The sequence below is a fragment of the Eretmochelys imbricata genome, chromosome 1, assembly GCF_965152235.1.
Source record: "Eretmochelys imbricata isolate rEreImb1 chromosome 1, rEreImb1.hap1, whole genome shotgun sequence".
NCBI classification, from domain to species: domain Eukaryota; kingdom Metazoa; phylum Chordata; order Testudines; family Cheloniidae; genus Eretmochelys; species Eretmochelys imbricata.
Genome location: NC_135572.1, coordinates 287,465,759 through 287,489,554, shown reverse-complemented (window position 1 = coordinate 287,489,554; position 23,796 = coordinate 287,465,759). Strand labels below are relative to the sequence as shown.

The window sequence follows — 23,796 nt, the reverse complement described above, 5'->3', positions numbered from 1 at the left end:
TTTTCCAGAACAATTCAGTTCCTAGCTAAGAAGCTGCAGGGAAATTCCCAGCCTACAAGGCACTAAAGTGGTTAAGCTATCAACAAATCTAAAAGAAAGTAATGAAGCATGTTGGCATTCTATATGATAGTTTATGCTATGGTGAACATTTTCCTCCCTTCAGCAAGGAGGCTCAATTTCCAACTAGTTCTCCTGCAACTCTGATGCTGGAATCTGCTTTTCTGGAAGAAGCACTTCTTGCCTGCATCTGACAAGTAATATAGTTTCTAGCCCGATTAGCAGGTTTTTTTTGTTGTTTTTTTCCCTGGCTCATTGTATCAAATATTCCTTTTACTTTCTTAAAAATTATTATTCCCACCCCTTGTCGGGATTCTCTTTACGCAGTTATCTGTTTCTCAACTTGCTTACACTACCTGGCTACTGTATTGTGCACCATGCTGAAATGGTTCAGCTGGAGGTAGCATCATTTGGAAAAGCAAGAACTTAGCCCACCACTACTTCTTTGATGAACAAGGAGCATGGTGTTCAGCCAGTCCAATCCTGTGTAAAAATTAGGTTCTGGACAACATTTAGTAGTGGTACAGTGTGTAGCTTTATTTGAGAAGTTCATTAATGAAATCCCGCAAGTTAGCATCCACACAGTTTTGCTTGCATCACTCTGCCCCCACCTCTCTGAATCTAACCTACATGCTTTCATCAAGAGATTAAAAAAATATATTCAGTTGCCCACACACACAGTGTATTAAAAAGCACTTACACAATTTTAGGCTTGATTTACTATTGTATTACTTTGGCTTTATATTCACGTAACTCCTTTGAAATTACCATAATCACATATCAGACTACAACTCCACAGAAAGAAATAAGGAAGAAGTAATGCCCAGTGTAGCAACATGAAAGAATAATTACAGATCTGAGAGCACCAAAGAATCTGCACTGAAGACTGATGAAGAAGAAAGGAAATATGAACATACAATCCATTAGGCTTGTAGAAAAGATACAAAAGCAGCAAAAAAGAGGACAGAATGAATCATTTAACCAAAGTGGCTGAGGAATGTGTAATGACACTTATACAAACACAACAACTGATTCACTAGTGTGTTACTTCTATGTTTCGGTCAACAGAAATGTATTCTCTTATGCCATATTATGGTATAGATTAAGATATAATAGTTTTTTTCACCCACACTCACAGATTTCAAAGCTTTCTTCCTTTGCAACTGTCAGGGTTCCTTCCCCACTCTGAACTCTAGGGTACAGCTGTGGGGACCCACATGAAAGACCACCTAAGCTTATTCTTACCAGCTTAGGTTAAAAACTTCCCCAAGGTAAAAACTTTGTCTTGTCCTTGACCAGTATGCTGCCACCATCTAGCGTTTTAAACAAAGGACTGGGAAAGAAACCGCTTGGAGACATCTTCCCCCAAAATATCCCCCCAAGCCCTATACACCCCCTTTCCTGGGGAGGCTTGAGAATAATATCCTAACCAATTGGTTATAAAATCATCAAAGACCCAAACCCCTGGATCTTGCAACAATGGAAAAAATAAGTCAGGTTCTTAAAAGAAGGATTTTATTAAAAAAAAGAAAGGTAAAAATCATCTCCGTAAAATCAGGATGGAAAATACTTTACAGGGTATTCAGATTCAAAACACAGAGGATCCCCCTCTGGGCAAAACCTTAAAGTTACAGAAAACAGGAATAAACCTCCCTCTTAACACAGGGAAAATTCACATAAAACAAAAGATAACTAATCTGCCTTGCCTGACTTACCTATACTGGTTGCAATACTGGAGACTTGGATTAGGATGGGTTGGAGAAGATGGATTTCTGTCTGGCCTCTCTCAGTCCCAAGAGAGAACAACCCAGTAAATAAAGAGCACAAACAAAAGCCTTCTCCACCCCCAAGATTTGAAAATATCTTGTCCCCTTATTGGTCCTTTGGGTCACGTGCCAGCCAGGTTAGCTGAGCTTCTTAACCCTTTACAGGTAACAGGATGTTGCCTCTGGCCAGGAGAGATTTTATAGCACTGTATACAGAAAGGTGGTTACCCTTCCCTTTATATTTATGACAGCAACAAGATTACGTCAATTCCCCATAATATACTTTCTTGAAGACTAGTAATCTTGTGCTGGTATTTTTCTAGAAACCCATTTCTTGCATGAAGAATTCAAGTAGATTGTGCTCTCCACTTCAGCTTCCCTGTGATATTACCAACTGTTATTAGTACCCACTCATTTATGTATTCTTCAAGAAAAATGTAGAAGACTCAAAGTTTGTGCACCATTAGTCACAGCAAAGAATTTTGCCAGAAAAACAGAACAGATGAAACTAACGATGTTGACAAGGCAGAAAAAGACAGTTAGCTTTTCTGTAACTGGTGTTCGAGATGTGTTTTTCATGTTCATTCCATATTAGGTGTGTGCGCTCGCCCCATGCACCGGTGCTGGAAGTTTTTCCCCTCAGCAGTATCCGCAGGGGACCGGCTCTGACGCCCTCTGGAGTGGTGCCCGCATGGCGCAGTATAAGGGGTGCCACTGGCTCCCCCCACCCTCAATTCCTTCTTGCCAGAAATTCCGACAGTGGAGAAGGAGGGTGGGTTAGGAAATGGACATGAGCAACACATCTCAAAGAAAACCAGTTATGGAAAAGGTAATGGTCTTCTCTTCAAGTGCTTGCTCATGTCCATTTCATATTAGGTGACTCCAAAGCAGAACCCCTGGAGGTGGGTAGGAGTTCATGGATGTGTAGATTGCAATACAGTTCTGCCGAACCCAGCGTCTTCTCTGGCCTGCTGAGTGGTGGCATAATGAGTGGTAAACATGTAAACAGAGGATGTTGCGGCTCTACAGATGTCCTGGATAGGGATGTGTGCCAGGAAGGCCATCAAAGACGCCTGCACCCTCATCAAGGGGGTTCTGACAATCAATGGCGGCAGAACCCCAGCCAGGTTGTAACAGATCCTTATGCACTACATAATCCAGCTGGAAACCTCTGCGAAGACACTGGGTGAGTTGAGTTGATTTTTGGAAATGCTTGGTAGGTTCCAAGTAAAAAGCCAAGGCCCTCTGGACGTCCTGGGCATGAAGACCCTCTCCTCACTGGTCTTGTGTGGTTTGGGACAGAACACCAGAAGGAAGATATCCTGGTTCATATGGAAGGCTGGGTGAAGCCACAACTGAACCTTATCTTTGTAGAAGACCATGTATGGAGGTTCTGAGGTCAAGACTTTAATTTCAGCGACCCGTCTTGCCAGCATCACCACCACCAGGAACACAACCTTCCATGACAGGTGGGAAAGGGAGAAGGAACTCAGCGGCTCAAAGGGTGGGCCAGTGAGCCTAGAGAGGACCAAGTTAAGATCCCACTGCAGGACAGTACAGGACTCTACCTGTGGGAAGAGTCTCTTGAGCCCTCTCAAGAATCTGACCATCATGTCATGGGAAAACACCATCCATCCCTGGATCGGCGGGTGAAAAGCGGAGATTTCCGCTAGATGCGCTCTAATGGAAGATTTCAGAGTAGCAGCTGTGTTAGTCTGTATCTGCAAAAAGAAAAGGAGGACTTGTGGCACCTTAGAGACTAACAAATTTATTTGAGCATAAACTTTCGTGAGCTACAGCTTACTTCATTGGAATGCATCCGATGAAGTGAGCTGTAGCTCACAAAAGCTTATGCTCAAATAAATTTGTTAGTCTCTAAGGTGCCACAAGTCTGCCTTTTCCTTTTTTCTAATAGAAGAGTGCGCCAGGCCCTGGTTCCTCAAGTGGAGGAAGTAGTCTGGACAGCCTGTTGACAAGCTCCCAGGGGGATTTTGTGGCTGATGCAGAAGTCCCATAGACAGAGCGCCTTCTGACAGAGCTGACGAGTGAGCTCCCCCCTTGCCTGTTGATGTAGAATATCGAGGCTGTGTGGTCCGTCAGGACTCGTACCACCTTGCCCAACAGCTGGGGCAGGAAGACTCTGCACGCCAGCTGGACTGCTCGGAACTCTTTGATGTTTATGTGTAACTGCGCTTCCTCTGGGGACCATATCCCCCGTGTCTGGAGATCACCGAGATGCACACCCCAGCTGAGATCAGAGGCGTCCGACACCAATTCAATGGAGTGAGGGGGGTTGTCGAATGGAACTCCCTCCAGGACTGTCCTGTGGTCAGTCCACCATTGTCTGGGGAATGGTAACTATCTTTTCCAGGGGGTCTCTGGACTGGGACTAGACTGTCCCCAGCCATTGTTGCAGGGGATCTGCGTTGGGTATACCGGGCCATCCACGCCTCACACTACTCAACCGGTACCGGGACATCTAACTGGACCGGGAGCTACCTTGAGCCGTTGCTGGGAGGATCATCCTGAGAAGGGAGACCACCTTTTTGGAGACTGGCGATGAGGGCCCGGCGATTGGTGTTCTCTGGTGCCCGATTTGGTCCCGGGCCCCTGAAGATGGTCTGGGCCGATCCAGGAGTTCTTGCCCGGTGGCACGTGCCTCAAAGGGTCTGCACCAATCAGCGAGGTAAGCCTTGAGTCCCTCGATCGGTGCCCTCAGTGCAGGGACTGAAGAGGGTTCTGCTGAGCCTGCCTCTCCCGTCCTGAGGTGTGATGGCTGCGCCAGGTGAACGCTGGCGGGACGTCCCTCTTGATGGGAACAGTACCGCTGAGCTGGGGACACACGCATAGGTCCCAATGGGGGTTTTCCCCAAGACCGGAGTACCACAGGAGCTGGTGAGGGCAGCACCAGGAGCGTCAGGATCTCCTGAGCTGCCTGAACGGCTTTGGGCATCGATGACACCTGAAGCTGTCTGAGGCCTACACCACTATCTGGAGTCATAGGTAAGGCATAGGATGGGCTGCACCGCTCTACTTGAGACTTCCCGAGGGGGACGTTGAGCTGCCCAACATGACTCTTGGCTCGCCCCCTGCCCTCTCCTTTCCCTTGCGTAAGGTAGGAGATCTTCCCCTCACAGTCTTTTTCAGTTTCTTGACCGGAGCCGTGGAGGGAGACTAGAGCTGGCTTGTGGACGGCACCAGGGGAGTACTGTGCACGGATGCCACGGTGTGGAGTCGGACCACAGCTCCGGTGCTGGAGTGAGTGCCGACTCCATTAGGAGCGCTTTCAAATGGATATCATGCTCCTTCCTCATCCTAGGTTTGAAGGACTTGCAGATACGGCACTTGTCACTTATGTGCCCCTCGCCTAAGCACCTTAGGCAGCTAGCATGTGGGTTGCTGACAGGCATAGACCATCTGCAGCAATTGCAGGGCTTAAAGCCACTCGGGACTAACAAAGAGTTTGAGAACTAAGAAAACTACTATGAAGAACTATTTTACAGGATTTTAAAATTCACAAGAACGGAGAAGGAATCAATGCTAGCCGAAGCACCAGACATTCCAGAACCGTCACTGGCGGCAAGAAAGAACTGAGGGTGCGAGGAGCCGGGGGCGCCCCTTATACCACGCCATGAGGGCGCCACTCCAGAGGGTGCCAGAGCCAGTCCACTATGGATATTGCTGAGGGAAAAACTTCCCGCACCGGTGCATGTGGTGACCACACACCCTTAACATGGAATGGACACAAGCAAGCACTCAAAGGAGAACTAAGAACTCCCTCAACTACTGGCCTAAGCATCAGTTAGAAATAATATCAACATTTACAACAAATTCAACTTACCTATACCTAAAATGTAAGAAAGGGGAAGGTAATACACAGCAAACAACCACTATTAAAATATATTAAAAACTATCATTAAAGCCTGTAGTTCATTTATAGGCTAGAAGACATCATCTTTCACACTGCGAAGGAATTGGTACTGAAACATAACAACAAGACATGATTCAACAGATACCCCACTAGATGTGTTCTTATAACCAAATCTAACTGCAATGAAAGAAAATTAAAACAAAATCTGTCTTAAGAGATCACAATTGAATTAAAAATACCCAACAATTACCTGAGTTTCTTTCTTATTTGTTCCTTCTTCTGAATCAGACTGATGTTCCTGTTCATTTTCATCACTCTGGAGAAAATAGTAGTAATAAAAATAGTAAACTTTTGAAATGCTATTTAGAGTTTTTAAACATTTTATATTTCTAAGGTCAACATTCAAGACAGAGGGCTGATCTACATTACTGCTTAAGTCGATATAACTTACATTGCTCAAAGGGGTGAACAAGACACCCCTCTGAGCAACACATTACAGCAACCTAAGCACTGTCCACGCCAGCGCTATGTCAGCAGGAGGCGGAGTAATTATGCCAATGGGAGAGCACTCTCCTGTCAGCATACAATATCTTCCCTAGATGTGCTACAATGGTGCAGCTGCATCAGTACAGCTATGCCAATGTAGCTCAGTAGGGTAGACTTGCCCAGAGTTTATTTGAATTAAATCTATTTGAACTGTAGTTTATATGTTGTATAAAAGCAACAGAAGCAAACACAAAAGGACAAGAATTTGTCCAAAAGTATCCCATAGCATTCCTAGATGGCTTTGTTCTATTTAACAAAACAAAATGGCAGAAACATTGAACAAGTAGATGTTTTCAGTACTAGACTGATATATAATGGAAGAAAGTGGGATTATATAGTTGGCATAAGGAAACACTTGCTTTTACAAGAGACATTTGAACTCTTATTTTTAGAAACCATTGGGAGTATAGGCCTTCTTGTTAATTTGATCAGAATTGACTTTTCTTAATTACTTTCAATTATAAATACACAGCAATTTGCAGAGCACAGGATAACGGATCTACTTCTCACAAATTAAGTTTGTAGATTAAGAAGAGGGAGGGAATTTTGTTCTAAATTGATCACTATTGCTTATGTTTCTTAACTGTGAAACTACCCCCATTAATATTATCTGGCAGCAAAAGAGCTTGATATAAAAAGATATCTACTCTTGCCCACTAGACACTGCTTCAACTGCACTTGAAGGATTCTGAACTTTATTATTTTTATGGTGTAAGTATCATTCTAAAATTAGAATACTTCCTAGATCAGAAGAGTTTTAAAAACATCACAAACAACTTTGGGACAGTGGCTGAGGTCAGGGCTCTCTTCTCTGCACTATCTTAATAGACTGGACAAGGAAGGTATTTGTTTTATATACCAGTTCTACAAGCTTCTTCAGAGGAGTGAGGGGCCTTTTTTTGAAATCAAGGCTGGAAATCCAGAAGAGAATGGGCCTATCAGGCTCTTCTGAATTTTATCCTCAATTTCTTTTCTCTCATTCTCAAAACCCATGCCATGTATGCAATCTAAAAGGCATATTATTATTATTATTTGTATTATAGTAACACTTGGTGCCTCAACTCATTGTGCTAGACACTGTACAAATAGAGTAAGTGATAGTAATTATTTGTTTACCTATTGATCCTACCCAGATTCCTAGGAGAACTTTATGTTAATCTTTTGACATGTTGAATATCGACCATTTATTCCAACACTTCGTTTCTGAGCCAGTTTCTAAATTATGTCAATACTTTACCTCTTATACTATGACTTAGTTTTCTTAAATGCCTCTTGTGACAGACAGACTTTGTCAAAGGCTTCAAAAAAGTACAAATGTGTTATATCAACTGGTTTTCTTTAATCTACTATTTGCTCAAAGAATTCTAGTAGATTGAAGATGAATGATTTTGGTTTATAAAAGCTCTTCTGGTTTGTCCCTATTGCATCATGATCATGTACGTGTTTTAGAATTCATTCGATGAAGTGAGCTGTAGCTCACGAAAGCTCATGCTCAAATAAATTAGTTAGTCTCTAAGGTGCCACAAGTACTCCTTTTCTTTTTTCATTATTATAATTTGATATGCTTACTGTGTGGAAATGTTATCCCTTCAAAATAAGGTGTTTTCTAAAGGAATGATCAATACACCCCAATTTAGATGCGTTTAAATCTGAACCCAAGATACTGCTGCTTTCATTGTTTACTTGCACTCTACAAGTGGGCTCCATTAGCTTGTAGACCTATACAGAACAACTATATCTGACATCAGCAACAGTCATTTCAAGCATGCTAGGCCTATGGGTTTAACAACTGCTGTGGCCACACTTAGGCAAAAGGCATGATGACCTACACAGTGGTCATCTCATTCTATAAGGAACAATGTCCTATGTATTGGTCATCTCATTCTATGTATTACTAATCTAAATGGCCTGGGAAGAAATCCCAGACAATACAGACCTCAACAATCCATGCTACTCCAACATGCTAACACATTTTATATAGAGAAAAACATGTTACAAGCAAGACTGCAACTATTTTTGGAAGCACCCACTAGTATGGGCATAGTTGAATCCATCTCATGATGTTTTATTTCCTGGGTTTTCCAGAAAGAATCATATTAAATCATATAACTCAGTGGTTCTCAAACTTTGGCAACCCCCATTTTTATTTAAAAATTTTCACAGACCCCCAAGTTCGCCGCTCAGCCCCAAGACCCTGCCCCCACTCCACCCTTCCCCCCAAGGCCCCACCCTCGCCCCACCTCTTCTTGTTCCCGGTCAACCCCTGCCCCTCCTCTTCCTGCCCCCTCCCCAAAGCATTTCCCATCCCTGCTCCTCCCAGCGCCTACTGCACGCTGCTGAACAGCTGTTCCCCGGTGTGAAGCGCTGGGAGGGAGGGGAGCAGTTGAGGAAGGGAGGGGGAGGAGTTGATCAGAAGGGCCCACGGATTCCCTAGAGTACCTGGGGATCTGCAGACCCCAGTTTGAGAAATGCTGATAAAACTTTAAGCTATTTCCTATTATTTTAATGTGATAATTTTATATAAATTCTAAATGCTATGAAATAGACGTATGTTTAGTTGTTTTAGCAGTTTCTCACATCTTGAGTCCAAAAGGAAACTCCTGTAGATCTTCGTTTTTCTCTTGGTCGCCGTCTTTCTCGTATTGATTTTGACTGTGATTTATCTTCTTCCTTTTCTTCTTCTTTTTTCCGGCCTTCTGTTAAGAATAACATTTTTAAAATATGACACAGAAATCATGTGATCTTCTGTAACATACAACTTACATGGTAATCTTAGAGCTGCTGGAACAAGAAGCTCAGTAGCCAGTTTTATAAATTACGTGGTAACACACACCTGCTCAGAACACAGTTGTGAAATATTGTTGTAAACATCATTAAAGTGGCCTGGCAAGTATTTTTGTATTTCCCAATTGCTTTCTGTAACATTCTACCTCAGTCACCTAACCAAAATATTTCAATATAATAGGAATACTTCTGACAACAATCTAGAGGTTGGTTCTAAGATTCAAGCTTTAAAACTTCTGTCTACTTTATTATGAGGGCATCTGACTCAAGAGAAACAAGCATAAAAGAACACCAGGCTACATTTCCTCACATAAATATTTCTTTAGTTATAGCATCAAGAATTCTGTGCAATTGACTTACGTTCATTTAAGCTTTCTTTACCCAAAAAATCTCTCTCTCTCTTTTAGGACAATGTACTGAAATTTCCTGGATTTCATTAAGATTGTGCTAAGGGCTTCCTTCTTCCTTAATGGAAATTTAGTTTGAGTTCAGCATGGGCCTTACTGACAAACTCTCTCACTTTTGAGTTCTGATTTTTCACCTCTCACATGCTTTCAATAACTTGTACAAAAATAAGTATTATTCACGGTTGCACAAACAAAACATTTACTTCCTCTAATGTATTTTTAACTATTTGTTTACCCTTCTGTTAATACAACAAATCATACACAGCCAGCAGGTACTGTAGTAATCACTACCCTAACTTATTTATTTCAGTGCTTCCAGTCTTCACGGTTTTCAATGAAACTGTTAAAAGGTGAACCAAGGATGAGATAGAAAAAAAAGAAATAAAACATTCAAGGTGAAAGCACCCCTTTGCTTTGATTTTGGCTTCCTTGAACAGCACTCTTTTCCTCTCAGCAAACTCATAGAATTGCAACATAGTATTATGGAAATCTGACCCAAATTCAGAATCACTTCACGATAGAGGGAAATAAAGTATTATATATTGGGAGGCACCACTTGAAGATGGTTGCTTCAGAAGATAATTATCCTAGGGAGGCAGCGACTCTTAAAGTGGCCTTAAGAAATTCCTTACCTCATAACACATGCAGTTTAAGACCCTCTATAAAGACAAAAGAGCCTCTAATAAATAAGGAAAGAAAAAAGTCAAAACATATAGTCCTACCTCTCTCATTTTCTTTTGTTCCACTTCTGGGATAAACAGAAGTTATACCTATAAGGCTGTTTGGTCTGTTTAGTTGACTTGAAGTAGAAAGAGAACTAGTGGAGGTGGAAAGCGAAGAGGATGATGAAGTAGTTGGAGTTGAAACTGGCCTATAGCGATGATAGGGCTGTTCAGCAGAGAAAAAGTAAATATTAATTTCCAAAGATTAAAAGGACACAGATAAAAATAAAGAATATTAACATAAGACATTTAAATAACTAAAGAAAACTTCAGTCTATTATAATCTTAGCACCACCAAACAAAAATTAAGATTTATACCACTTTATTCCAGTTACACCACTTAAAAGGAATAGTATGAGATACCTCCTCAAGAGTTCTGGAATATCTTTGTCTAAAGTCATCCTCTTTAGTTTCTGATTCCTTCTTGTCCTCCTGTTTTTCTTTGTCTTGTTTTTCCTTCTCCTCCTTCTCCTTTTCTTCATTCTCTTGTTCTCTGGTTCGTGTAGGACGACTTCTTCCTATAGTTTTTTCAGCTTCTTGAAGATCAGTCAGTGTTACACCCTGTGGGAAAAAAACAGAAGCAAAAAGCAACATTTCACTTTCAGTTTTTACTGTTATTGATGGCCAGTCTATAAACTCCTAAAACAGATTTAAAGTTTTTAACTCTGGAGTGGTTTTTTTTGCATTTTGCAATTAACAAAACTTACTCTTCATTCTGTACCCTTAGCATGTGCCTGCTAAAATGCAGATAAACAATGTCTGCTTCTGTGATATGATTTTCAATGGGACATTACACTCCTAAATCATGTAGCCACTTTTGAAAATTCCACCCTAGATCTTTTCCACTATATTATAAGCACTATTAATATTTTAGAGAGAATGTTTATGAAAATACAGTAGTATTCACTGTCTTAGACTGCTGAATTTAACAGGTGTTGAGCCTTCAGACATTCCACTACAACTGGAGTTGTGGGTCCTCAGCACATCTGAAAAAATCATGCCTGCAGCACTTAATACCTTACATTTCCTCACAGTGGTCTCTGCTTACCTGAAAAGGCTGAAACTTATCCTTAAAAATTTTCATGTTACTTTGAAGATAAAATTATCTGAGCCAGAGTAAGCTGTCTACTGCTATGGAAAAAGAACATCTCAAGAAAATGCCAGGTCTTCTCTTTCAGAGTTTCAGCCAGTGTGACTTACTGAAATTCTGATGATGCCACCTGCAAGGTGGGACTAAGGACTAGCATATGTGAGCTGGACCTATTGTGTCCAGCATTGGTGGAGACTGTCAACATTTGCCTACGGAAGTCATTGTGTCAGCTGTTCTTAAAGAAACTGTTGTGTGGCCTCTTTTCATGAAGCCAGCTCTTGAAAAAGATCTTGCTGTCAATCTTTTTTTTCCAGGGAAGGGCATGGACAGATTTGTGGTAGGGTAGCTCTGATAGTTTCTTCAATTTACAAATTCTCTTGACATTAGTCAATCTGATGATAGGTTTGGTTTTAGATTAGAAAGTGCAATGATTATTTGGTTATTATTTGAGGATACCGAGGAGTTAGTGAGAGGATGTGGACTGCAACATATTCAATATACTGAGGACTCCCAGATCTGTCTCTTTTTCACATTTGGTATGGGCTAGTGCATTGGAACACGTATACTAGGGGCTATATGATTTTTAGGGATTAGAGGAGTTGTAACTGGCTACCACTCAATCCAGATAAGATGAGGATACTGTTTGTTGTTGGCTTGGGAGAAATAGCTGAAATATTGTATCAGTGCCTGAAATCAGTGTACAACTATTATTTGTAAAAGTCATACACAAAACTTCAGAGTATTCTTAGATCTTGGGTTAGTCCTAGATGTTCAAAGAGCACTCCACACATCCCCCCTCCCCCCCAATCTACATCTAGGGAGACTAGCTTGAACTTTTCTCTTTGATGTGGACCACGCAGGTCCAGGTCTGTCACCTCAATCAAGGGACCATTCAGGAACAGAAGCAAATATAATATGCCAGGCCTGCTTCTCAAACAGTTTCAAGCCTGGAGCACATTGCATGGTGTTTCAGACAATGTAATGGCTACCAGTAAGTTTGCTTGTGGAATTCAAAGTGTTGGTTTTAAAGGTCTAAATAGCTTGGGACCCAATTACCCAGGCATGTCATATTGTCACAGCTGAAATCAATGAAGACATTCAACTAGAGCCACCTTGCTATACAACAGGAAGAGGCTTTCCGGAAGACACTCTGTGCTGGAACCTCTGCTTTCTTCCCTCCAGTATGGATCTGTTAACCTTAAAGGAACACTGGAAGGCCCCTCTTTTCTCCCAAACATTTTGAGAGGAAGAGGTTTTAAATTTGGAAGGTTGTCATTGTTTGTAGTGTGGATTATTTTATCTGCTGGTATGTACTGAGTTTACACTGGTGAGAACCGTCATTGTATTTGACGTTTTACTGTAAAAATTATGAGGTTATTGCAGAGTTTGCCACCAATTTATGTGTTTATAAATGAAAAAAGAACAAAAAACTGTACCTGTGTGGATCTTCTGGACTGTCTTGCTTGCCTGGATCTAGCTTTTCTTTGGGACTCAGACTCTTCATCCCGAACAGGAGTGAGGTATGATCTAAAGAGTAAAATTAAAATAATATTTAATAACCACTAATTTTTGCATTAAATGATTAAAGAAATGAACATTTGCAACATTTTATGATTGAAAATCAACGCAATTATAAGAAAACTCAAAACTAAATTCTACATAATGTAACTAGATACATAAATCTGTCTTTGAAAATGCAAGAAATACAGAACTTGTATTTTGAATAAATTTTAGCATATTTATAGCAGTTAATCTTTAAGTGTTATATCAGAATCATATCACCAGAATACACTACTGATCTAGACAATATCCTTACCAGTAAATTTTCTTATTTACAATAAACTCATTTTGGCATTTTCTCTCAATACCACTTAAACTATTTTGGTGCTCTACCAGTCTGCTAAAAAGGTGGAGTATCTCAGATATATAGCGTGTAGGTATATATAAATGACTATGAAGCTTTAACATGAATTTTATATATTTAACGTAAAGAATATGGCTATTACAGGAAAGCCCTACTATGCCATCTATTGTCTCAGAGTATTAAAAATGCAAAGCGACTGCTCATTTTTTCCAGTATTACAGGTTTGTAGTCATTTTATAAAAGCAAAAATCATACAAACATCTAGAACAATGGCCTCTAAGTAATAGACTTTTAGCCATGTTGCCAAGCAAAACAAAACATTAAAACGTAACACTTGGCCTCATGACTAATCAACCTCCCAAAAATCCATGACAATTAAAACTCCCAAGTAGTCTTACAAAACACAAGATCTAAAACTAGCACTCCTCTCTAACTCTGGGGGAAAAGAGAACAAAGTTTTCTGGATTATTTTCATGAGAGATTCTGTTTCACATGTAAATTTGAGTGCTCGATCCTAAAGCCATTCAATGAATTTCTGCTTTTGAGGCTTCAACTCTCTCAGATTTAAAGGGCAAATCTTGAGCCCAGTGTACAATGTGTCTGTGTGACCAGGCTTTTATGTGGCTTTCATGCCCTGCAAAGGAGGACAGGACAATCTGTATAGAAGCAGATCCTCAAATCCCACCCCTTCCTTTCCCTTAGCCTGTACATATACAGCCCAGTGTGCATTACGATACAGGGACCCCTGCACATAGGGGGGACCCAATTTATGGATGCTCCACTGCTCCTTTACACTAGCTTTGATTGTATAGAAGAGTTCTAAAGCCATCACGAGGGCCCCAAAAGAATATCTCCTATGTACAGGGAGACTTCTCTGCAGGAGTGCCCTACGCCAACCCTTGGCCGCTTCCATCACTCCTGGGGCAGGTGGCTTGCCCGGGTGCTCTCACAACCCTGCTATTCCAGCTGCTTTAATAGCCCATAGAGTCTGTTGGCTGTTCAGCACAAACTAGTCCAGGCAGCTCAACACAAATTAATCTAGCCCTCAAAGCTGCTCTCACTTGTGGTAGGGGCTGGCCAAAACCTCCAGTCACAGCACAGGGGAGGTGCCAAAATGTGTGAAGCCTTTTCCTCCCTGAACCTTCTGGGTCCTCTTGCTGAGCTATGTACTGACACATGGATCAGCTGGGCACAGGGTTTATGCTCCCTTCATCCCGCTCTCCTTTGTGCAGCGGAACAGCATCGGTTCAACTACAAGTGAGGCTGCCTCAGCTGTGGACACAGGATTTGCCCCTTACTGAATTATCTATACATCTATAATGATACATGAAGATTCTTAATGGAACTGCTGATTTTCTATTACAGGATAATAAATCAGTGCTAGACCTATTCATAATCAGTTCTTTGCTGTGTAATACTGATAGTTATTTAAAAGTATTAAGTATATTTTAGCATCTTTAGAGTAACAAAGTTGGTAAAAAAAGCTGAAAACAAGCCAAAAATTAAGGCCTCGAAACAAAGTTCTATTTACAAATTATATATCTTGCATTCCAAGTCTGAGGACAACAAACTGTGCAGCCTTGAACCATTCTGGGTCCCAAAACTGGCCAGTTTATCCATCTTTCACAATAGTGACTTCGTGATCATCACATTTTCTGATGTTGTATACAAAACGGTTGGTTATGTTTTATTAGCTTTTTTGTAAAGAACATATTTGTTAATGTTGGAAACACTCCTTTACTTTTGAGAGACCACTCACTAGAACCATCATTAAGAACAGCTCTTTAAATTAATGAGATGACTGTCACTTTAAAAATACTACTATCTTTTAAAAAAATAAATAAATAATTGCACAAACTAATATTGGATTATCACCCATGTTCTACCTCTACTTTAACTACAGACAGATTAAAAATGAAAACACAAATTTGCCCTAATAGATACAAATATAGCTATTTCTACAAGTGCCCTTTGTCCTGCTATGTAACATCTATAAAATACAATTCATAAGAATGTTCATTTCCCATCCTCCTCTCACCATGTAGTATTTTTGGTAGCTCTTCTCTTTTGCTAGATAGCAAGGGCTAGTTTAGATTAGGAAAAAAGGTGTGTGTTTTTGTTTTTTGTTTTTTTAAACTGAGCTAGCTAATGTGTTTGGAAATACCACGTACCACCTAGACCTTGCCTTCATCAGGAAAACCATACATTTTTATCCTATTCGGTAACAAACATGATAAAATCCTAATGTAGAAGGGAAGCTTCTATTTTAACATGTTGGCTGGTAGGGGTCAACTGTAGAACCTACAAGGAACCTAAGCAGGGGTTCTCACAAGCAATTTTTTGGTGGCCGCTCTGACAATTTTTCCTAAAATACTCAATTAACTTAAGGAAAAACAAATAAATATGCACATATACATGTCCAAATCACTATAATTTATTTATGGAAGGTTTTTTCACAGACTCAATAATAAAAATAATGTACAGTTTTCTCTGTTCTTTACTGGACCTAAACAGAATAGAAAAAAAGAACATGCTTTGCATGTTCTTGTCCCTTCGTGCTGGTTTCTTTTGCTTTTTTCGGTTGCTTTTTTAAAGTCTTGCTAGCTAGTAAGTCTCTTTCTGTGAAAAGTGATATTTGTATTTTGTTAATATAAAACTTTTCACAGCAGCCGACTCGCTAGCTAGCAGGAAGGCAGTGAAAAGTGATATAAAACATACAAATATCACTTTTCACAACAGACAAAGTCACTGGCAAGCCAGGACAAATTAAGCCCTGGATGAGGTGGTGGGTAGGGAGGTAGCTCGGAGCCAAGGGTGATGGGAGGAGGAGTCTGGGGACAGACGACGCAGTGGAGGCCAGCGGTAATGTGGGGGGTGGTGAGCTTGGGGCCATCAGTCACTGCCGCATGGCTGAGGGCCAGAAACTGAATTGCGTGGCCCCAGGGGTGGAGTACGAAACCTTGTGGCTAGGAGTCAGAGCTCACTGCCGGAGCTCAGAGCCAGAGGAGGCAACGGGTGGGGGGTGAGCCTGGGACCAGGGCAAGGGTCAGGGCTCAAAGCCCCTGGCTAGAGGATGGAGCTGCCGCCACACAGCTGGAGCCTGCCACCCACACCCCCAGGTCTGAAGCCCACACCCCACCACCTGCCTGCTCCTCTAGCGTTTGTGGCTCCAGAGGGGGACAGGGCCCCACCCCTGCTGGCAGCCCTGGGGGTGGGGCCACTTCTTTGCCACCCGGCCCCAGGAAGCTGTGGCAGCATGAAAAGTCCCTTGAGAAATGCTGACTCCTAGAGTTTACCTTGGCTGGCTAACGCATGCTAAAACACAAACTGCCATGTCTACACTAGGATTTTAACATGTGTTAGTTAACATTTTTAACACACACAAACACACAAGCAAGTGTACATGTGTTTTATCACCTTAAAAATTGTGTTAGCTGCCATGCTCTACTCTGGGCTTCCCTCTGGTTAAACCAATGAGCTAACAAGATTTTAAAGGTGTTAAACTGCTTCTACTCTAGATGCTAAGTAGTGTTTCAAACTGTGGACTGGTTTACACTAGAAAATTAGATTGACCCAGCAACATTGCTCTGGGGTGTGAAAAATCCACAACCTTGAGCAACATACTTAAGCCAACCTAAGCCTCTGTGTAGACAGTGCTAGGTCGATGGACGAATTCTTTCTTCGACCCCCATACTGTCTCGTGGGAAGGTGGACTGCCTATGCCAACAGAAAAACCCTTCCCATAAGCATAGGTAGTGTCTACCCTGCAGTGCTAGAGTGGCGCAGCTACAGTTGTGCCTCTCTAGCATTTCAATTGTAGACAAGCCCCATGTTAGCAATGCACGAGTGCTAATGTTCATCGGATTACCCACCAGGACCCTCAAAGTCTTTTTCAGTCACTACTTCCCAAGACAGAGTACTCCATCCTGTAAGTATGGCCTACACTCTTTATTCTTAGATGTATGACTTTACTGAAATGCGTCTTGTTTGCCTATGCCCAGCTTACCAAGCAATCCAGATACCTCTGTATCAGTGACCTGTCCTCTTCATTATTTGCCACTTCCCCAATCTGTGTGTCATCTGCAAACGTTATCAGTTATGATATTACGTTTTATTGATGAAAATGTTAAATAGCGTTGGGCTATGAACAGATTCCTGTGGAATCCCTCTAGAAACACACCATTTGATTCCCCTTTTACAATCATATTTTTAGACCTAACAGTTAGCCTATTTTTAATTCATTTAATATGTGCCATGTTGATTTTGCATCTTTCTAATTTCTTAAATCAAAACGTCATGCGGTTCCAAGTAAAATGCCCGACAGAAGTGTAAGTGTTCTATATTAACCAAATTTGTATTCTCATAAAAAAAGAGATATGAAGTTTGACAAGATATATTTCCACAAACCCAAGCAGACAGGCATTAATTACATAACCTTCCTCAAATTCATTAAGTTCCATATCAGCTGTCCATTATTTTGCCCGGAAGAGATGTCAGACTGGCTGGCCTAAATTACTCAGGTTATCCTGTTTACTCTGTCATAATATCAGCACAACATTAGCTTTCTTCTGGTCCTCTGGAACTTCCCCAGTGTTGCAATAGTTACCGAAAGTCAATATTAACAGTTCAGAGAGCTCGTTGGACAACTCTTTTAGAACACTTGGAAGCAAGTCATCGCACCTGCTGATTTAAAAATATCTAACTTTGCTAGCTGCTGTTTAAGATCTTCCTGAGTTACTGTTGGAATGGAAAGTATTTCATCATGATATAAAATACCTCATCTGGCTTTTTCCTAAATACAGATCAAAAACATCTGTTGAACATTTCTGACTTTTATTACTGACAATTCTACCATTTCCATCTAGTAAAGTACTACTGTTAGGATTCTTTTTATTCCTAATATAATTAAATAACTCCCTATTGTCCTTGACTCTGCTAGTCATAGATTTGTGTCCTTTTGGTTTCCTTATCTATTTTCTAAAATTCCTACTTTCCTGGTCACATTAATTGCTCTCAGCTTTTCCTTCCTTCCATTCTCTCTCTCTCTCTCCCTCTCACACACAATCTTCTTTCAGACCTCATTTCCAAGTCAGGCTGGTGTTCTGTTGTGGTTGTTTGTTTTTAAAAAAGCATAGCCTTCTTTCACAATTGTGGATTTTTGGTCATCTAGTAAAATGTTCTCAAACAATTGCCAGTTATCATTGACTTTTTTTTGTTTAAATTATCTCCTAGCTGTTCTGGCTCAATTGTTTTTAGCCTTGTGAAATTTCTCTTTTAAGGCACCACGTACATATATATTATTCATTTGGATCTGAATCTCTTTGCACATCACAAACAATCAAATCATCATCATTTTGCACCTTCGTTTATACCACCTTGAATGTGGTTTTAACTAAATCAGAAAAAAGCCACTCTTACACCTGATCAGGAGTGTTCAGACAGGGAACTACCCTGGTATAATTATACTAGTGTAACTTCCCAGGCAGATAAACCTCTAGTCTAGACAAAGCCCTAGAGCCTGCAATTACTATACTAGTATTTGTTACTGCTAATATACCTATAATGGAAAAGCTCCCATACCACTAGAATCCATTTTAGAGGCTTATAATTCTGTGTGCAAAAATGTGTGACAGATTAAAATTGCAAAAAGATTTTTGTGGGTATTTTTGTCCCACTCTTCCCTACTTTGTTCCCAATCTTTTTAAAAAATTAGTTACAGATGAACACTTTCACAACTTCAACTTGACCCAAAATGCACTGTTTGTTTAGGCACTAGAATAGCTTTGAATGGGTTTACTTTTCAAGTAAGATTTTGCAGACATCGTGTGTATTAATATGGACTAAGTCACTATATATTTTTTTTAATATTCAGCAAACTATGCACTACACATACAATCAACACTTTAATTTAAAACAGTTTTACATTGCACCAAACCTTTTGGCCAGAAATATAATTAAAAATCAAGGAAATTCAGTCCACTTGCAGAAATCTAACAGTGGATATTGTGATCTTACATAATATACGTGCAATACCTAGACACACTAGTGAGAGTGAATGACAGAGTGACAGCCTTAACTCTGAATTTCCTTGATTTTTTTCAGTCCGTAACATACTTTCAGTGGTTACAGTAACAGTTTAAAATTAAAACTGTTCTAATAGAAGGTTTTCTTTACTGGGAGCAATACTTCCACTCTTTTTACATTGCTTGCATTTATTTTTATCAATTTTATGTAACAGACACTTTGCCTGCTGCAACCACGCTACTTTATGAAAAATACATATGCAAAGTAGTGGTTACTACCAAAATGGCTTGTGAGCCACATCATTCCCGCAGATGCCTCCAATGTCAAAGTGGGGAAGACAGATTAAAAATTGTCCTAAGCTTAGATCACCAAATTAGCATGTCTGCCATGTGGTATCCTCTGGTACAGTAAACCAGAAGGATCTAGGTTTCTCGAGCCAGTTTCCCACCTCTTGTGAATGCTAAACATCGATTACATTACATTTGCAACTTTAGAGCTTGATTTCTGAATTTTCCTAGGCTTTTTATTTTCCAAAGAGAAAGTACTATGTGATTACGTATTGAAATAAACACTTAGGGCTTGTCTACACTTCAGGTTATGTCAGTATAATTTATGTTGCTCACAGGTGTGAATAAGCCATCTCCCGAGCAATGTAATGTAGAGCGCTTTGAGTTAAACCAGCCTTCGGAGAGCGCAGTAGGGAAACTGCTGCAGTCTGTCCACACTGACAGCTTCAAGTGCACTGGCGTGGCTACATTTGCGGCATTTGTTTCGGCATTGGGAGCAGTGCATTGTGGGCAGCTATCCCAGCATGCAAGTGATTGCAACGTGCTTTTCAAACGGGGGTGGGGTGGAGTGTGTTGTGTGTATGTGGGGGGAGAGAGAGTGGGTTTTTGGGGGGCTGAGAGCATGTCAGCATGCTGTCTTGTAAGTTCAGACACCAGCAGACCCCCCTCCTTTCCTCTCGCCCCCCCCACCACACGCACACAGCGTTCCACACTAATGGTTGCTTTGTCTTGGAGCAGATAAGCAGTCCGCTGTCAGAAACGGAGCTTTCAAAGGGTATCTCTGCATTCCTGCAGCGATTCAAAAACAATAACAAGAGTGGCCACTTGAACTTAAGGGGATTATGTGACGTTTCTGGAGGCTGATCAGAGCGCAGTAATGCAACACCTTCATGCATACTGACGCCGCGGCACTCCAGCAGGGGGAGCAGCAAATGTTATTCCACTCGCTGAGGTGGAGTACCAGCAGAGCTGTAGCCACGGAGTCAGAGCACTCTCTGTGCCTTGCCAGCGTGGACGGGTAGTGAGCTAGTGCGTCCGGAGCTCCTTTATTGCGCTGTAACTCGCAAGTGTAGCCAAGCCCTAAGTTACACTAACCTAAGCGCCAGTGTAGACAACGCTATGTCGGTGGGAGAGCTTCTCCTGCCAACATAGCTACTGCTTCTTGAGGAGGTAGTTTTATTATGCCAACGGGAGAACTCTCTCCTGTCAGCAGACAGCATCTTCACCAGATGCGCTACAGCAATGCAACGGCACCAGTGCAGCTGCAGCGCTTCTAGTGTAGACTAGCACTCAAGGTATTTCCATGCAGCCTTCAGCAGCAAGCCTCCCAGCCCAGGTCAACAGACTTGGGCTCGCAAGCTCGTGCTACCATGCTAAAGGTACAAATGTAGACAATGAAGCTTGGGCTACAGCTTGGACTCTAAAACCTAGAGAGGGGTGTGGACTTCAGAGCCCAAGCTGCAACTTCAAAGCACTGTCTAACGCAGCTATTTTTAGCACAACTTTGTTGATCTGGGCTGGTAGGCTTGATTCTGGGGGAGGTATAAAGACATCACAAAGAATGTCTGGTTCAATGTTCTGTATCTCTATGTGATCAGACATACACATTAATAACTGAAATAAATACTACACAATGCCTTCTTATTTCAGTGTATGGTTATTGAGATACTTCTATATTTATATTAGAAAGGGTAATTACTTGCTACAAAGTTCACTGTGCTATTTTAACCATTTCAGTTGTCAACCAGTTTCTTCCCTCTCCACCGCACCCCATTTAGAAATCTTTCCACGGTGTTACTATAGGTATTTATTCAGGTTTTTTTTTTTTTATGTGAACCATTTAAGCAAAGAACAGAAATATAAACCTGCAAGTAACCTATGCCAAAAATCTACATTATAATTCAAGGGCAAAACAAAACAGAAGTAACATGAAAGAGCATAACTCACAATGTTATCATTAGTTGTAAGATATTTTGTGAGATTCTTTGGAAGTTTCTCTCAAGACAGTTTTTGGAAGGTTAATGAAATCTGTAGCATGTTGATAGCTGTTTCAGTACAGTTAGTAAACAGACAAGTATTGATTCACTTACTGTATGTACTAGTTGAGGTACAATTAACTACTGCACTTTTTATAAAGAAGAAAATGATCATTTTGGGTCACAGCACCATTACTCGCAGGGCCTTTACACACCTCCGTCTCTCCCTGACCTCTGACGTTGAGGACACAGTGCCAGAAGTAGTTGTAGTCATGGTTGTGGTAGTAGCTGTAGCATTTACAACAGATGGCGCAACAGGAACGGTCACTGCTGTAGGAACATTGTCCTTTTCTTTCTCAGTACTATCCTCAGCCCACAAACGATTTGAGGTACTATCGCATCACAAGCAGCAACACAAAAAAGAGAAAAGGAAACGCTAAACAATGAAAGCACTTTACTAAACAGCTGATAACATGTAAGTTGAGGGATGGATTTTTTTAAAATAACAAATGGAGAAATGTCTCTGCTATGAAATATGAAGCTCACCTGGAGCCATTAAATTAGATAAATTCAAAGTTAAACAGTTCACACTGCTTGAACTTCATTATTCTTTACCCTTCTAGCATTCAATTTATTCTTTTACCGACATGCATAGCTGCCACTTTAAAGCGAAAGCCAACACAATTATTTTTGAGCCAAATTGTATATGTTTCAACAAATTTAACAGGAAAATGAAAAAATCCAGAGCCCCATGACCTACTAAACAAAACAAGCATGCACATACATAAGCACAGAGTCCATCTGACAAGAAGTGTGTTGATGCCCTTACCTGCTTTGTACACCTGCTGAAGTAGAACCCGTTGTAATCTTTGTAGTAGTGTTTGTGCTGGAAAGCAGGCTTTTCTGAAGACCAGCTGAAGAGGTAACTGTTGGTGCTGACGTAGTACTTGGAACATGAGAACTAATCAAGTCATCTTGTCTTCTTCCAAAGGAGCCACTGAGGGCGAGAGGTATTTACATAGGATGTGTTTGTATCATTTATATGTGTACATAAAGATGTCAAAGCTACGAAGTGACTAATTAAAACACGAGCTCATCTCAGACAAATTTTTTGGGCAAAAGGAACATTTTCAAATTGGAAATGCATTCTCATTTCCCTTGACTCAGCCCCTCTTTCAGCCTCCGATGCTGTAACCTGAGAGTCATCCTTAATCCTGGACTTTTCTTCTGCTACTCAGGCAGATTTGGAGACAGAGTATCACCACCCCATAGGCTTACATATATGTAATTGTGTTTCAATTGCCTCTGCCGAAGTCCTCATCATTATCTTCACTGCCTCATTCTTCGACTATTGCATCACTCATCTCAATGGATTCTCCAATATCCATACACACAGATGCCAGCAACATTCTCAGTTATTCAAATTTTCAAGCTCTCTGTGGATTTGCTCCACCTTAGCTCAGAAACATTATGCCATTCTATTTCTAACTCTTACGAACACTCCCTCTTCCATCTCCATTTTTCAAGGTGTAGAGAGGAAAAGGAGGTCAAGAAGAAGAAAAGAACACAAAGGTTCCCACACAACTGGCCCTGAACTTCTCATTCTGCATAGCAGAGTTGAAAGCACTGTGATCGGATATGCTTTTTCTGTAACTGAACTTAGTAGCTCCATAGCCTCATGGGCTCTACAGACTGTCACACTATTGCAAAACAGTAGCATGAGTGCTGTCAGTTTGCCATCACTACTCTGGATTTTTTATTCTTCTATTGCTGTTAAATTTGCATACAGAGAAACCTATGATAAAAGAACACAGAAGTTGTACATTAAGAATGCAGGAATTACCAACTTAACGTTGCACACAGAATCTTAACTCTACCTCTTGTGCAGATGGATTATAATACAGTCTTCAGCTGCATGATCTCATGCAATTTCTCAAGCAATAGCAATATAGGTGTCACATTCTGATTTGTTTACTGGCCCCTTTGGGGTGCCTGAATTTCACAAAAGGGGCCAGAAAGCAGCCAGAGCTGCCCATCTTAAAATGCTGCTCGTGTGGGGAGCTCTCAAATGGCACCGAGCTGGCACACTGAGGCCCCACTCAGCCCTGGTGTGGGAACCCTGTGGGATCACAGCAGGAAGGCAGAAGCTGGAGCAGCAACCAGGCTGCTTTAAATTACGCTGAGGCTTAAAGCAAGCAGATCCTCCCTGAGATTCAGTGAGCTGTAATCAAACCAGCTCCTTGAGAGACCCCACTGCAGCTCTGTGCAACAGAGAATTTAAGCCACAATACAGAGGCTTTTTCAACAACTTAAAATATACGTGTGCAGCATCATGCTGTATTCTATGTTTGCCAGAGAACCAAAGTCCATTATTTCTAGCCCCTCCCTTCAGTCCTTCTCCC

The 23,796-nt window shown here is 41.2% G+C and overlaps 1 protein-coding gene across 2 annotated transcripts in view; it reads right to left on the bottom strand.

Moving 5' to 3' along the window:
- Nucleotides 1–23,796, bottom strand: part of PPP1R12A (protein phosphatase 1 regulatory subunit 12A) — a 211,603-nt gene that overhangs the window by 36,675 nt on the left and 151,132 nt on the right. Inside the window, exons 13-19 of one of the 2 annotated variants that reach the window (XM_077832675.1) lie at nt 22,224–22,391; nt 21,610–21,786; nt 12,680–12,770; nt 10,517–10,714; nt 10,154–10,319; nt 8,818–8,936; nt 5,945–6,010 (exon numbers count right to left, since the gene is read on the bottom strand). In XM_077832675.1, the coding sequence (XP_077688801.1) occupies nt 5,945–6,010; nt 8,818–8,936; nt 10,154–10,319; nt 10,517–10,714; nt 12,680–12,770; nt 21,610–21,786; nt 22,224–22,391 (985 nt within the window). The remainder of the gene's footprint in view (nt 1–5,944; nt 6,011–8,817; nt 8,937–10,153; nt 10,320–10,516; nt 10,715–12,679; nt 12,771–21,609; nt 21,787–22,223; nt 22,392–23,796) is intronic. The other variant, XM_077832676.1, reaches the window with a different exon arrangement.